At 33.9% G+C, this 18,121-nt stretch overlaps 2 protein-coding genes and 2 long non-coding RNA genes across 4 annotated transcripts; all 4 read right to left on the minus strand.

The window, feature by feature from the left end:
* Positions 1 to 784: 784 nt before the first annotated feature.
* Positions 785 to 3,005, minus strand: LOC149804640 (uncharacterized). The gene is made up of 4 exons (XR_016413978.1): positions 2,893 to 3,005; positions 2,148 to 2,278; positions 1,498 to 1,598; positions 785 to 1,003 (listed from the first exon to the last, which is right to left on the minus strand). It is a non-coding gene; the product is annotated as an uncharacterized LOC149804640 (long non-coding RNA).
* Positions 3,006 to 3,724: 719 nt separating this feature from the next.
* On the minus strand, positions 3,725 to 6,391 carry LOC149804641 (retinol-binding protein 4-A-like). Its single transcript, XM_089933149.1, has 5 exons — positions 6,318 to 6,391; positions 5,570 to 5,700; positions 4,920 to 5,020; positions 4,201 to 4,425; positions 3,725 to 3,870 (listed from the first exon to the last, which is right to left on the minus strand). Exons 3-5 carry the CDS (start codon positions 4,999 to 5,001, stop codon positions 3,725 to 3,727), a joined length of 453 nt encoding a protein of 150 aa, XP_089789275.1. The 5' UTR covers positions 5,002 to 5,020; positions 5,570 to 5,700; positions 6,318 to 6,391.
* Positions 6,392 to 6,841: 450 nt separating this feature from the next.
* LOC149804642 (retinol-binding protein 4-A-like) lies at positions 6,842 to 13,189 on the minus strand. Its single transcript, XM_089933158.1, has 9 exons — positions 13,145 to 13,189; positions 12,404 to 12,534; positions 11,754 to 11,854; positions 11,035 to 11,259; positions 9,742 to 9,791; positions 9,004 to 9,134; positions 8,354 to 8,454; positions 7,635 to 7,859; positions 6,842 to 6,861 (listed from the first exon to the last, which is right to left on the minus strand). Exons 3-9 carry the CDS (start codon positions 11,833 to 11,835, stop codon positions 6,842 to 6,844), a joined length of 834 nt encoding a protein of 277 aa, XP_089789284.1. The 5' UTR covers positions 11,836 to 11,854; positions 12,404 to 12,534; positions 13,145 to 13,189.
* A 1,268-nt stretch (positions 13,190 to 14,457) lies between these two features.
* LOC149804643 (uncharacterized) lies at positions 14,458 to 16,130 on the minus strand. Its single transcript, XR_016413979.1, has 3 exons — positions 15,979 to 16,130; positions 15,171 to 15,271; positions 14,458 to 14,676 (listed from the first exon to the last, which is right to left on the minus strand). It is a non-coding gene; the product is annotated as an uncharacterized LOC149804643 (long non-coding RNA).
* Between the last annotated feature and the right edge of the window lie 1,991 nt (positions 16,131 to 18,121).

The raw sequence follows: 18,121 nt of genomic DNA on the forward strand, positions 1-18,121 counted from the left end.
TACCCACTGTACACTCTGAAACGAATATATATATATATATATATATATATATATATATATATATATATATATATATATATATATATATATATATATATATATATATAAACAGTGAGAGAGACGGAGAGAGATAACAAAGGAAATCATGAAATCACATTTAATGTGGGTGGTGCGGAGGACTGAATACAGCAATGTGTCCCCTAATTGAATTTTTCATTATATCCAAAATTTTCAATAATGAAACGTCCTTTTCCTTCCAGGTAGATATTATGATGTTACTACTACTAGAGTTACTATTATTATTACTGCTGGTACTGCAAAGTATTAGCATTACTATTTCCACTACCAATACCCGTGTCTATTCCTGCCCTCACCCGGTCCACACGAACTTTGAGTTCAAGTGTGGCCATTCTATTGTACACATCAAAGGCAGGCTTTAAGAAAATGTCTCAAACAGCTAACGAGACATGAATAGCACACTCTTATTAACTCAGGGGCAGAGGAACTATTCAATCAAATCCAATTTTTCTACAGAACGCATTGCCTTATCATGATACAAATAGAGGCAATGTTTAGTAAAGATATATCAGACGGTACGGAGTAATTATGTATAGACAGCAATAAAGAAATGTTACCATTTATCTCCGCTATGCTTTCTTATAGTTAGTACGGCCAAGAACCTTTAAAACATACAACAGAGATCAGTTTACATTAGGAATCTGATAATACGTCTGGAAGTTTGTAAAAGAAATGAAAATAATTATGCACATGTACTTACCGTTCTTTTGTTGGGTATCGAGGTAGCTGGAATAGCTGACACAGACGGCCTGCATGGAATTATTTACCAGTGCCCAATAACTATCAGGAAGAGAAGGGGTTCTACTCCACACCCAGGAATCCTGGTGTGTACACTGTCCCTGATTATTCCGCTTCTCACAGCCGTATATGAAGGCATAGTTATCATAGTCCGTATTCACCACCCAATAGTCTATAACATCTGAGTCTGGAAAATAGCAATAATAATAAGCAGAAGAAGAATTTTGCCTGCAAACAGTTTAAACAGGACACAGGTGGTGAGTGAAAGCTATTTTAAAATTGATAGTAATTAATAAGAATTCGGTATATATTAAATTAACGCAAACCATTACTATATTTGAATATCTGAAGATTTCATATGGTTTAGAATCTTTCATACCAGGTAATAAGAATGAGCACAACACTGTATAAAAAAATGATTATTAGTGATAGTCGTGATTTCCTACATTATAAACGTACCAAAACGTAAGTGAAGACTGTAGGCACGAATGAGTCCTTGGCAACTTCTTTGTTCTTAAATATTATTAATATTGTTTATATAGAAAAATTAACTTTAGCATAAGTTTCCTTCAAGAACCAAACTCGAACGAAACCAAAAGCGCTCCTAAGTTGATTCCAGTGCATGCATATTTGTCGATGTTGAGGTTTAGTATCAAAATCGTTCATTCAATAGGAACTTACATGATTGATTCCAATATCTTGTGTATCTGAACTTTCCAGGAACTGTTGTTTGTTCCAGCAGGGCCACATAATGAAAACACATACTGATGTTTTCCGGGGATCTGCAAGTGAGTAAATGGAGGAAAACAGCTAAATCACAGGAGATTTTAAGGTTTCTGTTTTTCTGTTTCAAGCTGTGATAAGAATGTGGTCTATCCGGTACCGGGAAGTTTGAAGAGTGTGATTTATTGGCATCAGGTGTAACCAAGCATCGAAATTACAAAAGGATCATGGATACAATTTTTGCTTTCTTTAATAAATACACTTTTTTCAGTTCACATAGATATTATTAATTCATTCCTGTTTCAATTGATCGTCAGATACAGTTTTCCTTCTTTCCTCCGACTTTTTCATTTATAAAATCTCATTCTAGAGGAAATTTATAAATAACTCATCCATTTCGCAATTAAACATGCAATAATAATGATCATACACGCTGCCAACATGTACCTGATTATTAAGGAAAGATTTTATACCTTGCGTCTGAAACTAGTCTGCTATGCCCTTTCAAACGATTGCGAGAAAACAACCGTTCGTGGTATATATGGAAGCAAGAGTAAAACGACGTATACATGTATCGATAAATGACAGATTTAAAGGCTATTTGATACCTTCCGCTGGCAAATACAGTGACCGAGCTATTTGGGTTGAGTACATAGTAGTGAGTATAATCTTGAAACAATTCGCTTGGAGGTATATAATTCTCAGCAAGCCACTTCTGTTCATACCACTTCCCAACGTACTGCAATTAAGAAAGAATAAAATAAATGAGACGAATAACAATTTACCTTAACACAATTTTCCAATCAGAAAATTCTGGGCCTTTCTCAACACGTCAAGAGAGAAACCATGGACTAAATTCTCGCTACTGAGAGTATATTAGGAACTACGTTTCTATATTAAGGATATTATGGAAGCGGAAGGACACAAAGTCACAATCAAAACACTGATAAACAAATATTTGTTTTCAAGACAGTCGTATAATTTTAATAATTGTCTTGTATAGAATGCAGTAAGTAATCGCTTTACGCTTCTGAGGTCCATGGATCAACTGGTATTGTTAACATTGACAATGTTAGCGGTAGAATATAATCTTTCTGGTAGTCTCTTATTATATGACAAGAAATCGCATTTCTTTCCCCGTCAGGACCGCGTTTTCCACCGTCATAAATACCGCCAAAATTAGGTATGGAAATCAGTTTTTAATCTTTAATAATAATAATAATAATAATAATAATAATAACAATAATCCATAAAATGTGTATGTGATGAAAATATTAACCACGCAAGAAAACCGTAATATCAAGGATGGGATAATATTTATATATAACGTTTCTCTTCCACACATATACCCACCTTGTTGATGTTGAAATTTGGTTGGACTTGGAATGACTGAACAAAACAATCTGTAAAGGATTTATGTGTATTGCATTACCTGATCAATTGAAAAGAAGAAAGTGTCAAAGCAACATGGGAATTGTATATCAAACTTGAAACTGATAGCTTAAAATCTTCGATTCCTTCTACACTATAATTAGTATTTAATTCCAGAAAGGTTCACTATCAATATTAGGACAAAACAAAGCTTCAATATCAATTTAAGAGGAAAAGAGAGATGAAAAGAAAATCAAGTCAATATAATTTCTTTACTGATGAGTTTGTTTAGCATTTCTTTAAAACTGCTAAGATATTGAGGTTCCTATAATGTGACTAAAAATATGTTGACTTTGTATCAATCTCATGAGATAGGACAGTCACAATACATCAGATCGGTAGGTTGATATCTGATTACTCGGTGAGTAATGGTAGAAAAATGCACAACGCCTTCTCATTTCAATAATCTAACGATTGAAAATTATAAGAATGGAAAGGTCATGAAGGCTACTTACCCACTGTACACTCTGAAACGAATATATATATATATATATATATATATATATATATATATATATATATATATATATATATATATATATATATATATATATATATAAACAGTGAGAGAGACGGAGAGAGATAACAAAGGAAATCATGAAATCACATTTAATGTGGGTGGTGCGGAGGACTGAATACAGCAATGTGTCCCCTAATTGAATTTTTCATTATATCCAAAATTTTCAATAATGAAACGTCCTTTTCCTTCCAGGTAGATATTATGATGTTACTACTACTAGAGTTACTATTATTATTACTGCTGGTACTGCAAAGTATTAGCATTACTATTTCCACTACCAATACCCGTGTCTATTCCTGCCCTCACCCGGTCCACACGAACTTTGAGTTCAAGTGTGGCCATTCTATTGTACACATCAAAGGCAGGCTTTAAGAAAATGTCTCAAACAGCTAACGAGACATGAATAGCACACTCTTATTAACTCAGGGGCAGAGGAACTATTCAATCAAATCCAATTTTTCTACAGAACGCATTGCCTTATCATGATACAAATAGAGGCAATGTTTAGTAAAGATATATCAGACGGTACGGAGTAATTATGTATAGACAGCAATAAAGAAATGTTACCATTTATCTCCGCTATGCTTTCTTATAGTTAGTACGGCCAAGAACCTTTAAAACATACAACAGAGATCAGTTTACATTAGGAATCTGATAATACGTCTGGAAGTTTGTAAAAGAAATGAAAATAATTATGCACATGTACTTACCGTTCTTTTGTTGGGTATCGAGGTAGCTGGAATAGCTGACACAGACGGCCTGCATGGAATTATTTACCAGTGCCCAATAACTATCAGGAAGAGAAGGGGTTCTACTCCACACCCAGGAATCCTGGTGTGTACACTGTCCCTGATTATTCCGCTTCTCACAGCCGTATATGAAGGCATAGTTATCATAGTCCGTATTCACCACCCAATAGTCTATAACATCTGAGTCTGGAAAATAGCAATAATAATAAGCAGAAGAAGAATTTTGCCTGCAAACAGTTTAAACAGGACACAGGTGGTGAGTGAAAGCTATTTTAAAATTGATAGTAATTAATAAGAATTCGGTATATATTAAATTAACGCAAACCATTACTATATTTGAATATCTGAAGATTTCATATGGTTTAGAATCTTTCATACCAGGTAATAAGAATGAGCACAACACTGTATAAAAAAATGATTATTAGTGATAGTCGTGATTTCCTACATTATAAACGTACCAAAACGTAAGTGAAGACTGTAGGCACGAATGAGTCCTTGGCAACTTCTTTGTTCTTAAATATTATTAATATTGTTTATATAGAAAAATTAACTTTAGCATAAGTTTCCTTCAAGAACCAAACTCGAACGAAACCAAAAGCGCTCCTAAGTTGATTCCAGTGCATGCATATTTGTCGATGTTGAGGTTTAGTATCAAAATCATTCATTCAATAGGAACTTACATGATTGATTCCAATATCTTGTGTATCTGAACTTTCCAGGAACTGTTGTTTGTTCCAGCAGGGCCACATAATGAAAACACATACTGATGTTTTCCGGGGATCTGCAAGTGAGTAAATGGAGGAAAACAGCTAAATCACAGGAGATTTTAAGGTTTCTGTTTTTCTGTTTCAAGCTGTGATAAGAATGTGGTCTATCCGGTACCGGGAAGTTTGAAGAGTGTGATTTATTGGCATCAGGTGTAACCAAGCATCGAAATTACAAAAGGATCATGGATACAATTTTTGCTTTCTTTAATAAATACACTTTTTTCAGTTCACATAGATATTATTAATTCATTCCTGTTTCAATTGATCGTCAGATACAGTTTTCCTTCTTTCCTCCGACTTTTTCATTTATAAAATCTCATTCTAGAGGAAATTTATAAATAACTCATCCATTTCGCAATTAAACATGCAATAATAATGATCATACACGCTGCCAACATGTACCTGATTATTAAGGAAAGATTTTATACCTTGCGTCTGAAACTAGTCTGCTATGCCCTTTCAAACGATTGCGAGAAAACAACCGTTCGTGGTATATATGGAAGCAAGAGTAAAACGACGTATACATGTATCGATAAATGACAGATTTAAAGGCTATTTGATACCTTCCGCTGGCAAATACAGTGACCGAGCTATTTGGGTTGAGTACATAGTAGTGAGTATAATCTTGAAACAATTCGCTTGGAGGTATATAATTCTCAGCAAGCCACTTCTGTTCATACCACTTCCCAACGTACTGCAATTAAGAAAGAATAAAATAAATGAGACGAATAACAATTTACCTTAACACAATTTTCCAATCAGAAAATTCTGGGCCTTTCTCAACACGTCAAGAGAGAAACCATGGACTAAATTCTCGCTACTGAGAGTATATTAGGAACTACGTTTCTATATTAAGGATATTATGGAAGCGGAAGGACACAAAGTCACAATCAAAACACTGATAAACAAATATTTGTTTTCAAGACAGTCGTATAATTTTAATAATTGTCTTGTATAGAATGCAGTAAGTAATCGCTTTACGCTTCTGAGGTCCATGGATCAACTGGTATTGTTAACATTGACAATGTTAGCGGTAGAATATAATCTTTCTGGTAGTCTCTTATTATATGACAAGAAATCGCATTTCTTTCCCCGTCAGGACCGCGTTTTCCACCGTCATAAATACCGCCAAAATTAGGTATGGAAATCAGTTTTTAATCTTTAATAATAATAATAATAATAATAATAATAATAATAACAATAATCCATAAAATGTGTATGTGATGAAAATATTAACCACGCAAGAAAACCGTAATATCAAGGATGGGATAATATTTATATATAACGTTTCTCTTCCACACATATACCCACCTTGTTGATGTTGAAATTTGGTTGGACTTGGAATGACTGAACAAAACAATCTGTAAAGGATTTATGTGTATTGCATTACCTGATCAATTGAAAAGAAGAAAGTGTCAAAGCAACATGGGAATTGTACAGCAAACTTGAAACCGATAGCTTAAAATCTTCGATTCCTTCTACACTATAATTAGTATTTAATTCCAGAAAGGTTCACTATCAATATTAGGACAAAACAGAGCTTCAATATCAATTTAAGAGGAAAAGAGAGATGAAAAGAAAATCAAGTCAATATAATTTATTTACTGATGAGTTTGTTTAGAATTTCTTTAAAACTGCTAAGATATTGAGGTTCCTATAATGTGACTAAAATAGGTTGACTTTGTATCAATCTCATGAGATAGGACAGTCACAATACATGAAATCGGTAGGATGATATCTGATTACTCGGTGAGTAATGGTAGAAAAAGGTACAACGCCTTCTCATTTCAATAATCTAACGATTGAAAATTATAAGAATGGAAAGGTCATGAAGGCTACTTACCCACTGTACACTCTGGAACGAATATATATATATATATATATATATATATATATATATATATATATATATATATATATATATATATATATATATATATATATATATATATATAAACAGCGAGAGAGAGAGGGAGAGAGATAACAAAGGAAATCATGAAATCACATTTAATGTGGGTGATGCGGAGGACTGAATACAGCAATGTGTCCCCTAATTGAATTTTTCGTTATATTCAAAATTTTCAATAATGAAACGTCCTTTTCTTTCCAGGTAGATATTATGATGTTACTGCTACTAGAGTTACTATTATTATTACTGCTGGTACTGCAAAGTATTAGCATTACTATTTCCACTACCAATACCCGTGTCTATTCCTGCCCTCACCCGGTCCACACGAACTTTGAGTTCAAGTGTGGCCATTCTATTGTACACATCAAAGGCAGGCTTTAAGAAAATGTCTCAAACAGCTAACGAGACATGAATAGCACACTCTTATTAACTCAGGGGCAGAGGAACTATTCAATCAAATCCAATTTTTCTACAGAACGCATTGCCTTATCATGATACAAATAGAGGCAATGTTTAGTAAAGATATATCAGACGGTACGGAGTAATTATGTATAGACAGCAATAAAGAAATGTTACCATTTATCTCCGCTATGCTTTCTTATAGTTAGTACTGCCAAGAACCTTTAAAACATACAACAGAGATCAGTTTACATTAGGAATCTGATAATACGTCTGGAAGTTTGTAAAAGAAATGAAAATAATTATGCACATGTACTTACCGTTCTTTTGTTGGGTATCGAGGTAGCTGGAATAGCTGACACAGACGGCCTGCATGGAATTATTTACCAGTGCCCAATAACTATCAGGGAGAGAAGGGGTTCTACTCCACACCCAGGAATCCTGGTGTGTACACTGTCCCTGATTATTCCGCTTCTCACAGCCGTATATGAAGGCATAGTTATCATAGTCCGTATTCACCACCCAATAGTCTATAACATCTGAGTCTGGAAAATAGCAATAATAATAAGCAGAAGAAGAATTTTGCCTGCAAACAGTTTAAACAGGACACAGGTGGTGAGTGAAAGCTATTTTAAAATTGATAGTAATTAATAAGAATTCGGTATATATTACATTAACGCAAACCATTACTATATTTGAATATCTGAAGATTTCATATGGTTTAGAATCTTTCATACCAGGTAATAAGAATGAGCACAACACTGTATAAAAAAATGATTATTAGTGATAGTCGTGATTTCCTACATTATAAACGTACCAAAACGTAAGTGAAGACTGTAGGCACGAATGAGTCCTTGGCAACTTCTTTGTTCTTAAATATTATTAATATTGTTTATATAGAAAAATTAACTTTAGCATAAGTTTCCTTCAAGAACCAAACTCGAACGAAACCAAAAGCGCTCCTAAGTTGATTCCAGTGCATGCATATTTGTCGATGTTGAGGTTTAGTATCAAAATCATTCATTCAATAGGAACTTACATGATTGATTCCAATATCTTGTGTATCTGAACTTTCCAGGAACTGTTGTTTGTTCCAGCAGGGCCACATAATGAAAACACATACTGATGTTTTCCGGGGATCTGCAAGTGTGTAAACGGAGGAAAACAGCTAAATCACAGGAGATTTTAAGGTTTCTGTTTTTCTGTTTCAAGCTGTGATAAGAATGTGGTCTATCCGGTACCGGGAAGTTTGAAGAGTGTGATTTATTGACATCAGGTGTAACCAAGCATCGAAATTACAAAAGGATCATGGATACAATTTTTGCTTTCTTTAATAAATACACTTTTTTCAGTTCACATAGATATTATTAATTCATTCCTGTTTCAATTGATCGTCAGATACAGTTTTCCTTCTTTCCTCCGACTTTTTCATTTATAAAATCTCATTCTAGAGGAAATTTATAAATAACTCATCCATTTCGCAATTAAACATGCAATAATAATGATCATACACGCTGCCAACATGTACCTGATTATTAAGGAAAGATTTTATATCTTGCGTCTGAAACTAGTCTGCTATGCCCTTTCAAACGATTGCGAGAAAACAACCGTTCGTGGTATATATGGAAACAAGAGTAAAACGACGTATACATGTATCGATAAATGACAGATTTAAAGGCTATTTGATACCTTCCGCTGGCAAATACAGTGACCGAGCTATTTGGGTTGAGTACATAGTAGTGAGTATAATCTTGAAACAATTCGCTTGGAGGTATATAATTCTCAGCAAGCCACTTCTGTTCATACCACTTCCCAACGTACTGCAATTAAGAAAGAATAAAATAAATGAGACGAATAACAATTTACCTTAACACAATTTTCCAATCAGAAAATTCTGGGCCTTTCTCAACACGTCAAGAGAGAAACCATGGACTAAATTCTCGCTACTGAGAGTATATTAGGAACTACGTTTCTATATTAAGGATATTATGGAAGCGGAAGGACACAAAGTCACAATCAAAACACTGATAAACAAATATTTGTTTTCAAGACAGTCGTATAATTTTAATACTTGTCTTGTATAGAATGCAGTAAGTAATCGCTTTACGCTTCTGAGATCCATGGATCAACTGGTATTGTTAACATTGACAATGTTAGCGGTAGAATATAATCTTTCTGGTAGTCTCTTATTATATGACAAGAAATCGCATTTCTTTCCCCGTCACGACCGCGTTTTCCACCGTCATAAATACCGTCAAAATTAGGTATGGAAATCAGTTCTTAATCTTTAATAATAATAATAATAATAATAATAACAATAATCCATAAAATGTGTATGTGATGAAAATATTAACCACGCAAGAAAACCGTAATATTAAGGGTGGGATAATATTTCTATATAACGTTTCCTTCTACACATATACCCACCTTGTTGATGTTGAAATTTGGTTGGACTTGGAATGACTGAAGAAAACAATCTGTAAAGGATTTATGTGTATTGCATTACCAGATCAATTGAAAAGAAGAAAGTGTCAAAGCAACATGGGAACTGTATAGCAAACTTGAAACTGATAGCTTAAAATCTTCGATTCCTTCTACACTATTAACTAGTATTTAATTCCAGAAAGGTTCACTATCAATATTAGGACAAAACAGAGCTTCAATATCAATTTAAGAGGAAAAGAGAGATGAAAAGAAAATCAAGTCAATATAATTTATTTACGGATGAGTTTGTGTAGCATTTCTTTAAAACTGCTAAGATATTGAGGTTCCTATAATGTGACTAAAAATATGTTGACTTTGTATCAATCTCATGAGATAGGACAGTCACAATACATCAGATCGGTAGGTTGATATCTGATTACTCGGTGAGTAATGGTAGAAAAATGCACAACGCCTTCTCATTTCAATAATCTAACGATTGAAAATTATAAGAACGGAAAGGTCATGAAGGCTACTTACCCACTGTACACTCTGAAACGAATATATATATATATATATATATATATATATATATATATATATATATATATATATATATATATATATAAACAGTGAGAGAGAGGGAGAGAGATAACAAAGGAAATCATGAAATCACATGTAATGTGGGTGGTGCGGAGGACTGAATACAGCAATGTGTCCCCTAATTGAATTTTTTGTTATATCCAAAATTTTCAATAATGAAACGTCCTTTTCTTTCCAGGTAGATATTATGATGTTACTACTACTAGAGTTACTATTATTATTACTGCTGGTACTGCAAAGTATTAGCATTACTATTTCCACTACCAATACCCGTGTCTATTCCTGCCCTCACCCGGTCCACACGAACTTTGAGTTCAAGTGTGGCCATTCTATTGTACACATCAAAGGCAGGCTTTAAGAAAATGTCTCAAACAGCTAACGAGACATGAATAGCACACTCTTATTAACTCAGGGGCAGAGGAACTATTCAATCAAATCCAATTTTTCTACAGAACGCATTGCCTTATCATGATACAAATAGAGGCAATGTTTAGTAAAGATATATCAGACGGTACGGAGTAATTATGTATAGACAGCAATAAAGAAATGCTACCATTTATCTCCGCTATGCTTTCTTATAGTTAGTACGGCCAAGAACCTTTAAAACATACAACAGAGATCAGTTTACATTAGGAATCTGATAATACGTCTGGAAGTTTGTAAAAGAAATGAAAATAATTATGCACATGTACTTACCGTTCTTTTGTTGGGTATCGAGGTAGCTGGAATAGCTGACACAGACGGCCTGCATGGAATTATTTACCAGTGCCCAATAACTATCAGGGAGAGAAGGGGTTCTACTCCACACCCAGGAATCCTGGTGTGTACACTGTCCCTGATTATTCCGCTTCTCACAGCCGTATATGAAGGCATAGTTATCATAGTCCGTATTCACCACCCAATAGTCTATAACATCTGAGTCTGGAAAATAGCAATAATAATAAGCAGAAGAAGAATTTTGCCTGCAAACAGTTTAAACAGGACACAGGTGGTGAGTGAAAGCTATTTTAAAATTGATAGTAATTAATAAGAATTCGGTATATATTACATTAACGCAAACCATTACTATATTTGAATATCTGAAGATTTCATATGGTTTAGAATCTTTCATACCAGGTAATAAGAATGAGCACAACACTGTATAAAAAAATGATTATTAGTGATAGTCGTGATTTCCTACATTATAAACGTACCAAAACGTAAGTGAAGACTGTAGGCACGAATGAGTCCTTGGCAACTTCTTTGTTCTTAAATATTATTAATATTGTTTATATAGAAAAATTAACTTTAGCATAAGTTTCCTTCAAGAACCAAACTCGAACGAAACCAAAAGCGCTCCTAAGTTGATTCCAGTGCATGCATATTTGTCGATGTTGAGGTTTAGTATCAAAATCATTCATTCAATAGGAACTTACATGATTGATTCCAATATCTTGTGTATCTGAACTTTCCAGGAACTGTTGTTTGTTCCAGCAGGGCCACATAATGAAAACACATACTGATGTTTTCCGGGGATCTGCAAGTGTGTAAACGGAGGAAAACAGCTAAATCACAGGAGATTTTAAGGTTTCTGTTTTTCTGTTTCAAGCTGTGATAAGAATGTGGTCTATCCGGTACCGGGAAGTTTGAAGAGTGTGATTTATTGACATCAGGTGTAACCAAGCATCGAAATTACAAAAGGATCATGGATACAATTTTTGCTTTCTTTAATAAATACACTTTTTTCAGTTCACATAGATATTATTAATTCATTCCTGTTTCAATTGATCGTCAGATACAGTTTTCCTTCTTTCCTCCGACTTTTTCATTTATAAAATCTCATTCTAGAGGAAATTTATAAATAACTCATCCATTTCGCAATTAAACATGCAATAATAATGATCATACACGCTGCCAACATGTACCTGATTATTAAGGAAAGATTTTATATCTTGCGTCTGAAACTAGTCTGCTATGCCCTTTCAAACGATTGCGAGAAAACAACCGTTCGTGGTATATATGGAAACAAGAGTAAAACGACGTATACATGTATCGATAAATGACAGATTTAAAGGCTATTTGATACCTTCCGCTGGCAAATACAGTGACCGAGCTATTTGGGTTGAGTACATAGTAGTGAGTATAATCTTGAAACAATTCGCTTGGAGGTATATAATTCTCAGCAAGCCACTTCTGTTCATACCACTTCCCAACGTACTGCAATTAAGAAAGAATAAAATAAATGAGACGAATAACAATTTACCTTAACACAATTTTCCAATCAGAAAATTCTGGGCCTTTCTCAACACGTCAAGAGAGAAACCATGGACTAAATTCTCGCTACTGAGAGTATATTAGGAACTACGTTTCTATATTAAGGATATTATGGAAGCGGAAGGACACAAAGTCACAATCAAAACACTGATAAACAAATATTTGTTTTCAAGACAGTCGTATAATTTTAATAATTGTCTTGTATAGAATGCAGTAAGTAATCGCTTTACGCTTCTGAGGTCCATGGATCAACTGGTATTGTTAACATTGACAATGTTAGCGGTAGAATATAATCTTTCTGGTAGTCTCTTATTATATGACAAGAAATCGCATTTCTTTCCCCGTCACGACCGCGTTTTCCACCGTCATAAATACCGTCAAAATTAGGTATGGAAATCAGTTCTTAATCTTTAATAATAATAATAATAATAATAATAATAACAATAATCCATAAAATGTGTATGTGATGAAAATATTAACCACGCAAGAAAACCGTAATATTAAGGGTGGGATAATATTTCTATATAACGTTTCCTTCTACACATATACCCACCTTGTTGATGTTGAAATTTGGTTGGACTTGGAATGACTGAAGAAAACAATCTGTAAAGGATTTATGTGTATTGCATTACCAGATCAATTGAAAAGAAGAAAGTGTCAAAGCAACATGGGAACTGTATAGCAAACTTGAAACTGATAGCTTAAAATCTTCGATTCCTTCTACACTATTAACTAGTATTTAATTCCAGAAAGGTTCACTATCAATATTAGGACAAAACAGAGCTTCAATATCAATTTAAGAGGAAAAGAGAGATGAAAAGAAAATCAAGTCAATATAATTTATTTACGGATGAGTTTGTGTAGCATTTCTTTAAAACTGCTAAGATATTGAGGTTCCTATAATGTGACTAAAAATATGTTGACTTTGTATCAATCTCATGAGATAGGACAGTCACAATACATCAGATCGGTAGGTTGATATCTGATTACTCGGTGAGTAATGGTAGAAAAATGCACAACGCCTTCTCATTTCAATAATCTAACGATTGAAAATTATAAGAATGGAAAGGTCATGAAGGCTACTTACCCACTGTACACTCTGAAACGAATATATATATATATATATATATATATATATATATATATATATATATATATATATATATATATATATATATATATATATACAAACAGTGAGAGAGAGGGAGAGAGATAACAAAGGAAATCATGAAATCACATGTAATGTGGGTGGTGCGGAGGACTGAATACAGCAATGTGTCCCCTAATTGAATTTTTTGTTATATCCAAAATTTTCAATAATGAAACGTCCTTTTCTTTCCAGGTAGATATTATGATGTTACTACTACTAGAGTTACTATTATTATTACTGCTGGTACTGCAAAGTATTAGCATTACTATTTCCACTACCAATACCCGTGTCTATTCCTGCCCTCACCCGGTCCACACGAAATTTGAGTTCAAGTGTGGCCATTCTATTGTACACATCAAAGGCAAGCTTTAAGAAAATGTCTCAAACAGCTAACGAGACATGAATAGCACACTCTTATTAACTCAGGGGTAGAGGAACTATTTAATCAAATCCAATTTTTCTACGGAACGCATTGCCTTATCATGATACAAATAGAGGCAATGTTTAATAAAGATATATCAGACGGTACGGAGTAATTATGTATAGACAGCAATAAAGAAATGTTACCATTTATCTCCGCTATGCTTTCTTATAGTTAGTACTGCCAAGAACCTTTAAAACATACAACAGAGATCAGTTTACATTAGGAATCTGATAATACGTCTGGAAGTTTGTAAAAGAAATGAAAATAATTATGCACATGTACTTACCGTTCTTTTGTTGGGTATCGAGGTAGCTGGAATAGCTGACACAGACGGCCTGCATGGAATTATTTACCAGTGCCCAATAACTATCAGGGAGAGAAGGGGTTCTACTCCACACCCAGGAATCCTGGTGTGTACACTGTCCCTGATTATTCCGCTTCTCACAGCCGTATATGAAGGCATAGTTATCATAGTCCGTATTCACCACCCAATAGTCTATAACATCTGAGTCTGGAAAATAGCAATAATAATAAGCAGAAGAAGAATTTTGCCTGCAAACAGTTTAAACAGGATACAGGTGGTGAGTGAAAGCTATTTTAAAATTGATAGTAATTAATAAGAATTCGGTATATATTACATTAACGCAAACCATTACTATATTTGAATATCTGAAGATTTCATATGGTTTAGAATCTTTCATACCAGGTAATAAGAATGAGCACAACACTGTATAAAAAAATGATTATTAGTGATAGTCGTGATTTCCTACATTATAAACGTACCAAAACGTAAGTGAAAACTGTAGGCACGAATGAGTCCTTGGCAACTTCTTTGTTCTTAAATATTATTAATATTGTTTATATAGAAAAATTAACTTTAGCATAAGTTTCCTTCAAGAACCAAACTCGAACGAAACCAAAAGCGCTCCTAAGTTGATTCCAGTGCATACATATTTGTCGATGTTGAGGTTTAGTATCAAAATCATTCATTCAATAGGAACTTACATGATTGATTCCAATATCTTGTGCATCTGAACTTTCCAGGAACTGTTGTTTGTTCCAGCAGGGCCACATAATGAAAACACATACTGATGTTTTCCGGGGATCTGCAAGTGTGGAAACGGAAGAAAACAGCTAATTAGCAAGAGATTTTAAGTTTTAGCATACTTTTTTCATATATTCAGTTATGGGATTTCTGAAAGATTTTAATGTTACTGGCTAAAACAGCTTACGTGTGTCTTCAGAATGAATGCCGTTAAATAAGAGACCAAGGAATAAATAGAATAATAATGAGTAAGACATTCAGCAATCAATCGTTACTTTCATGTTTTAAGTTTTTATATGAAAGTAATCTATCCGGTACCTCTAAGTTTGAAAAGTGTGATTTATTGACATGAGGTGTGAGAAAGCTTCGAAGTCTGATGAGGCACATGGGTACCTTTTACTTTTCTTTAATAAATACCTCTTTTTTATTTACAAGAAAATGATTTATTCATTCGTATTTCATTTTATCGCTTAAGGACAGTTTTTGTTCTCTTCTAAAATTTTCTATTTTATATTAACTCCCTCTGGATGAAATTCATAAATAACGCATCCCTTTTGTAACAAATAATGAAGGATTTAATAATCTTACACGCCGCCAACATGTTTCTAAATATTGAAGGCAGATTTTCAATCCTGCGTCTGAAACCTTTTTTTTTTGTTGGTGTGCCCAGTCAAAAATTTCAAACAACATCTATATAGATATATGCAGTCAATAGAAAAAGATATATACTTGCATCTATAAATGACATATTTAAAGGCTATTTGATACCTTCCACTGGCAAATACAGTGATCGAGCTGTTTGGGTTGAGGACATAGTAGTGAGTATAATCCTGAAACAATTCGCTTGGAGGTATATAACTCTGAGCAAGCCACTTCTGTTCATACCACTTCCCAAGATACTGGAATTATAAAGAATTAGGACTAATGATAATTTATCTTCACATAGTTTTCCAATCGGAACATCCTCGCTCTTTCCTATGAAGTCGAGATGTACACGACGGATTTACTATTCGCCAGCGAGACTATATTGGGAGCTGGAATGGTCTTAGCAAACGCGGAGTCGATTTTCGCTCCACCCGCCCCCTTCCGGGAGCTCTTCATTTGAAAATGAATTTTAAAACAGGTTTTATATGATTTGAGATTACAAACTTCTTCCATATTACTTTCTCTATATAGATACATGTCTAAAAATTACTAACGCGCGGCGCCCCTGTGATCGACTGGGCCTAAATCGCCCAGGGGCGATTGGGATGTAGGTTTTTTTAAATTATTTGACTTGAAATAGATTTACTTTAAAATGACCTTAATTTGCCATTCTAGAGGTGTTAATTTTTTGTGTTACCACTGTTTCTTAATCGTATCTCCTTTTTAAACGTTTTTCCGTTAATTTCTCGATTTTTTTTCCTTTTCTTCCTTATTAACCTTTTCGAATACGTTTCCTTTATCATGTTTTATATTTGAATCATTTTTTTGTTAGCTGATTAAATATGTTTCTTTTAAATTGCTTCCACTCGTTTGATGTTCATTTGCACTTTTGCAAATGTCCCAAACTGTAAATATCTTGCCTCAGTTTTATAAGATGTATGCATGTTAATTTTAGGAAGAAAAGAAAAGAAATAAGGTATAAAATGTAAATTTCTTTTTTGAAAAATTGTAAAGTTTTTTTATTGTCATTTTATCTTATATGCACCATTTCGTGCTCTGGTACTCAACAATCATTGTTTTTGTCAGTAACAATGGAAAGAAATTTGATAGATTTCAGTTTTTCTGTAACTTATTTTATCAAGATTTGGTGAATTGACAGGACAAAGCATTTTGCCCTGTGTCTGTTGTTATAATTAGCAAGAAGTACAACTCAGTTCTTCTCTATAGCATTTCCTCGTATTTTCCATATCAGAATATGGTTATAGGGTGGAGTTTCTGTTAAAGGGAGATCTCATTTTATTTTATTTGTTTCACTTCATTCTTGTATGGTTTCAAAATGACCTTTCCTCATGGTGTTTCAACAACTCTAGCTTCAGAAATTTTCTGTACATGTTGGGTAGTGACATATATAATGTATACACTCTACTGTACAGTCTTCAGTCGTTAGACTTGGTTAATTGAATGCTGAATGTTTCGGTTTCATTGACCAATAAACTAGCTGAATTTCCAACCCGTGACAGTTTAGTATAGTAATTGCAATGACTGCAGAGCGTCTTTCAGAATCATTGAATCCAATTCATGACCAATTATCAACACAATGTTGCTGAACATTTACTTGTTTCGTTTCTTAGCTGCGTTATATTTTGATATATTTCCTGCTACAGAGTCCGTATTATATTTGTCTGGACAAATAGTCATCTCTGGCTGAGCGCTAACCTTATGTTTTAGCCCTTCACTTTCAAGTTCTTCTCTGCATCTTCCCTATGACGCTGTTGTGAATATAATTTCCTTATTTCATCCTTATAGAAAAGATCACTTCATTTGACAATGAAGTGATCATAACATATTTTAAAAGCCAATGACGAATTTATAAGGGAAACCGACATTTATCTCGGGAATGTATATTTTATTAGTTACACTGCATTTAATCGATGGATTGAAATGAAATCATGTCAGATAATATCTGGTCTGCGGTGATAAAAAACATCATTCAGGTTTTACAGCAGGAGCATCACCTATGTCTACTGCCCAAGATCTTACCCTGCCAGCGAATATCACTCACCTTACTCCAACTGCATTGGCACTCAATAACTTTCTTCTGCTGCTAAAGCACCAAAAACAATGCCAATGAGCCCAGTTAATCCACTGACAACACAACAGTTGTATGCAGCACCCCTTAGGACTGCGGTGAGTGTACATTCAGTTGTGTTAACTCATCCATAAGTAACACAGGTACGGTTCCAGAAATGTTGTTGTTGTTGTTGTT

This window comes from Sinohyriopsis cumingii, chromosome 2, assembly GCF_028554795.1.
Source record: "Sinohyriopsis cumingii isolate HCF-2022 chromosome 2, ASM2855479v2, whole genome shotgun sequence".
NCBI classification, from domain to species: domain Eukaryota; kingdom Metazoa; phylum Mollusca; class Bivalvia; order Unionida; family Unionidae; genus Sinohyriopsis; species Sinohyriopsis cumingii.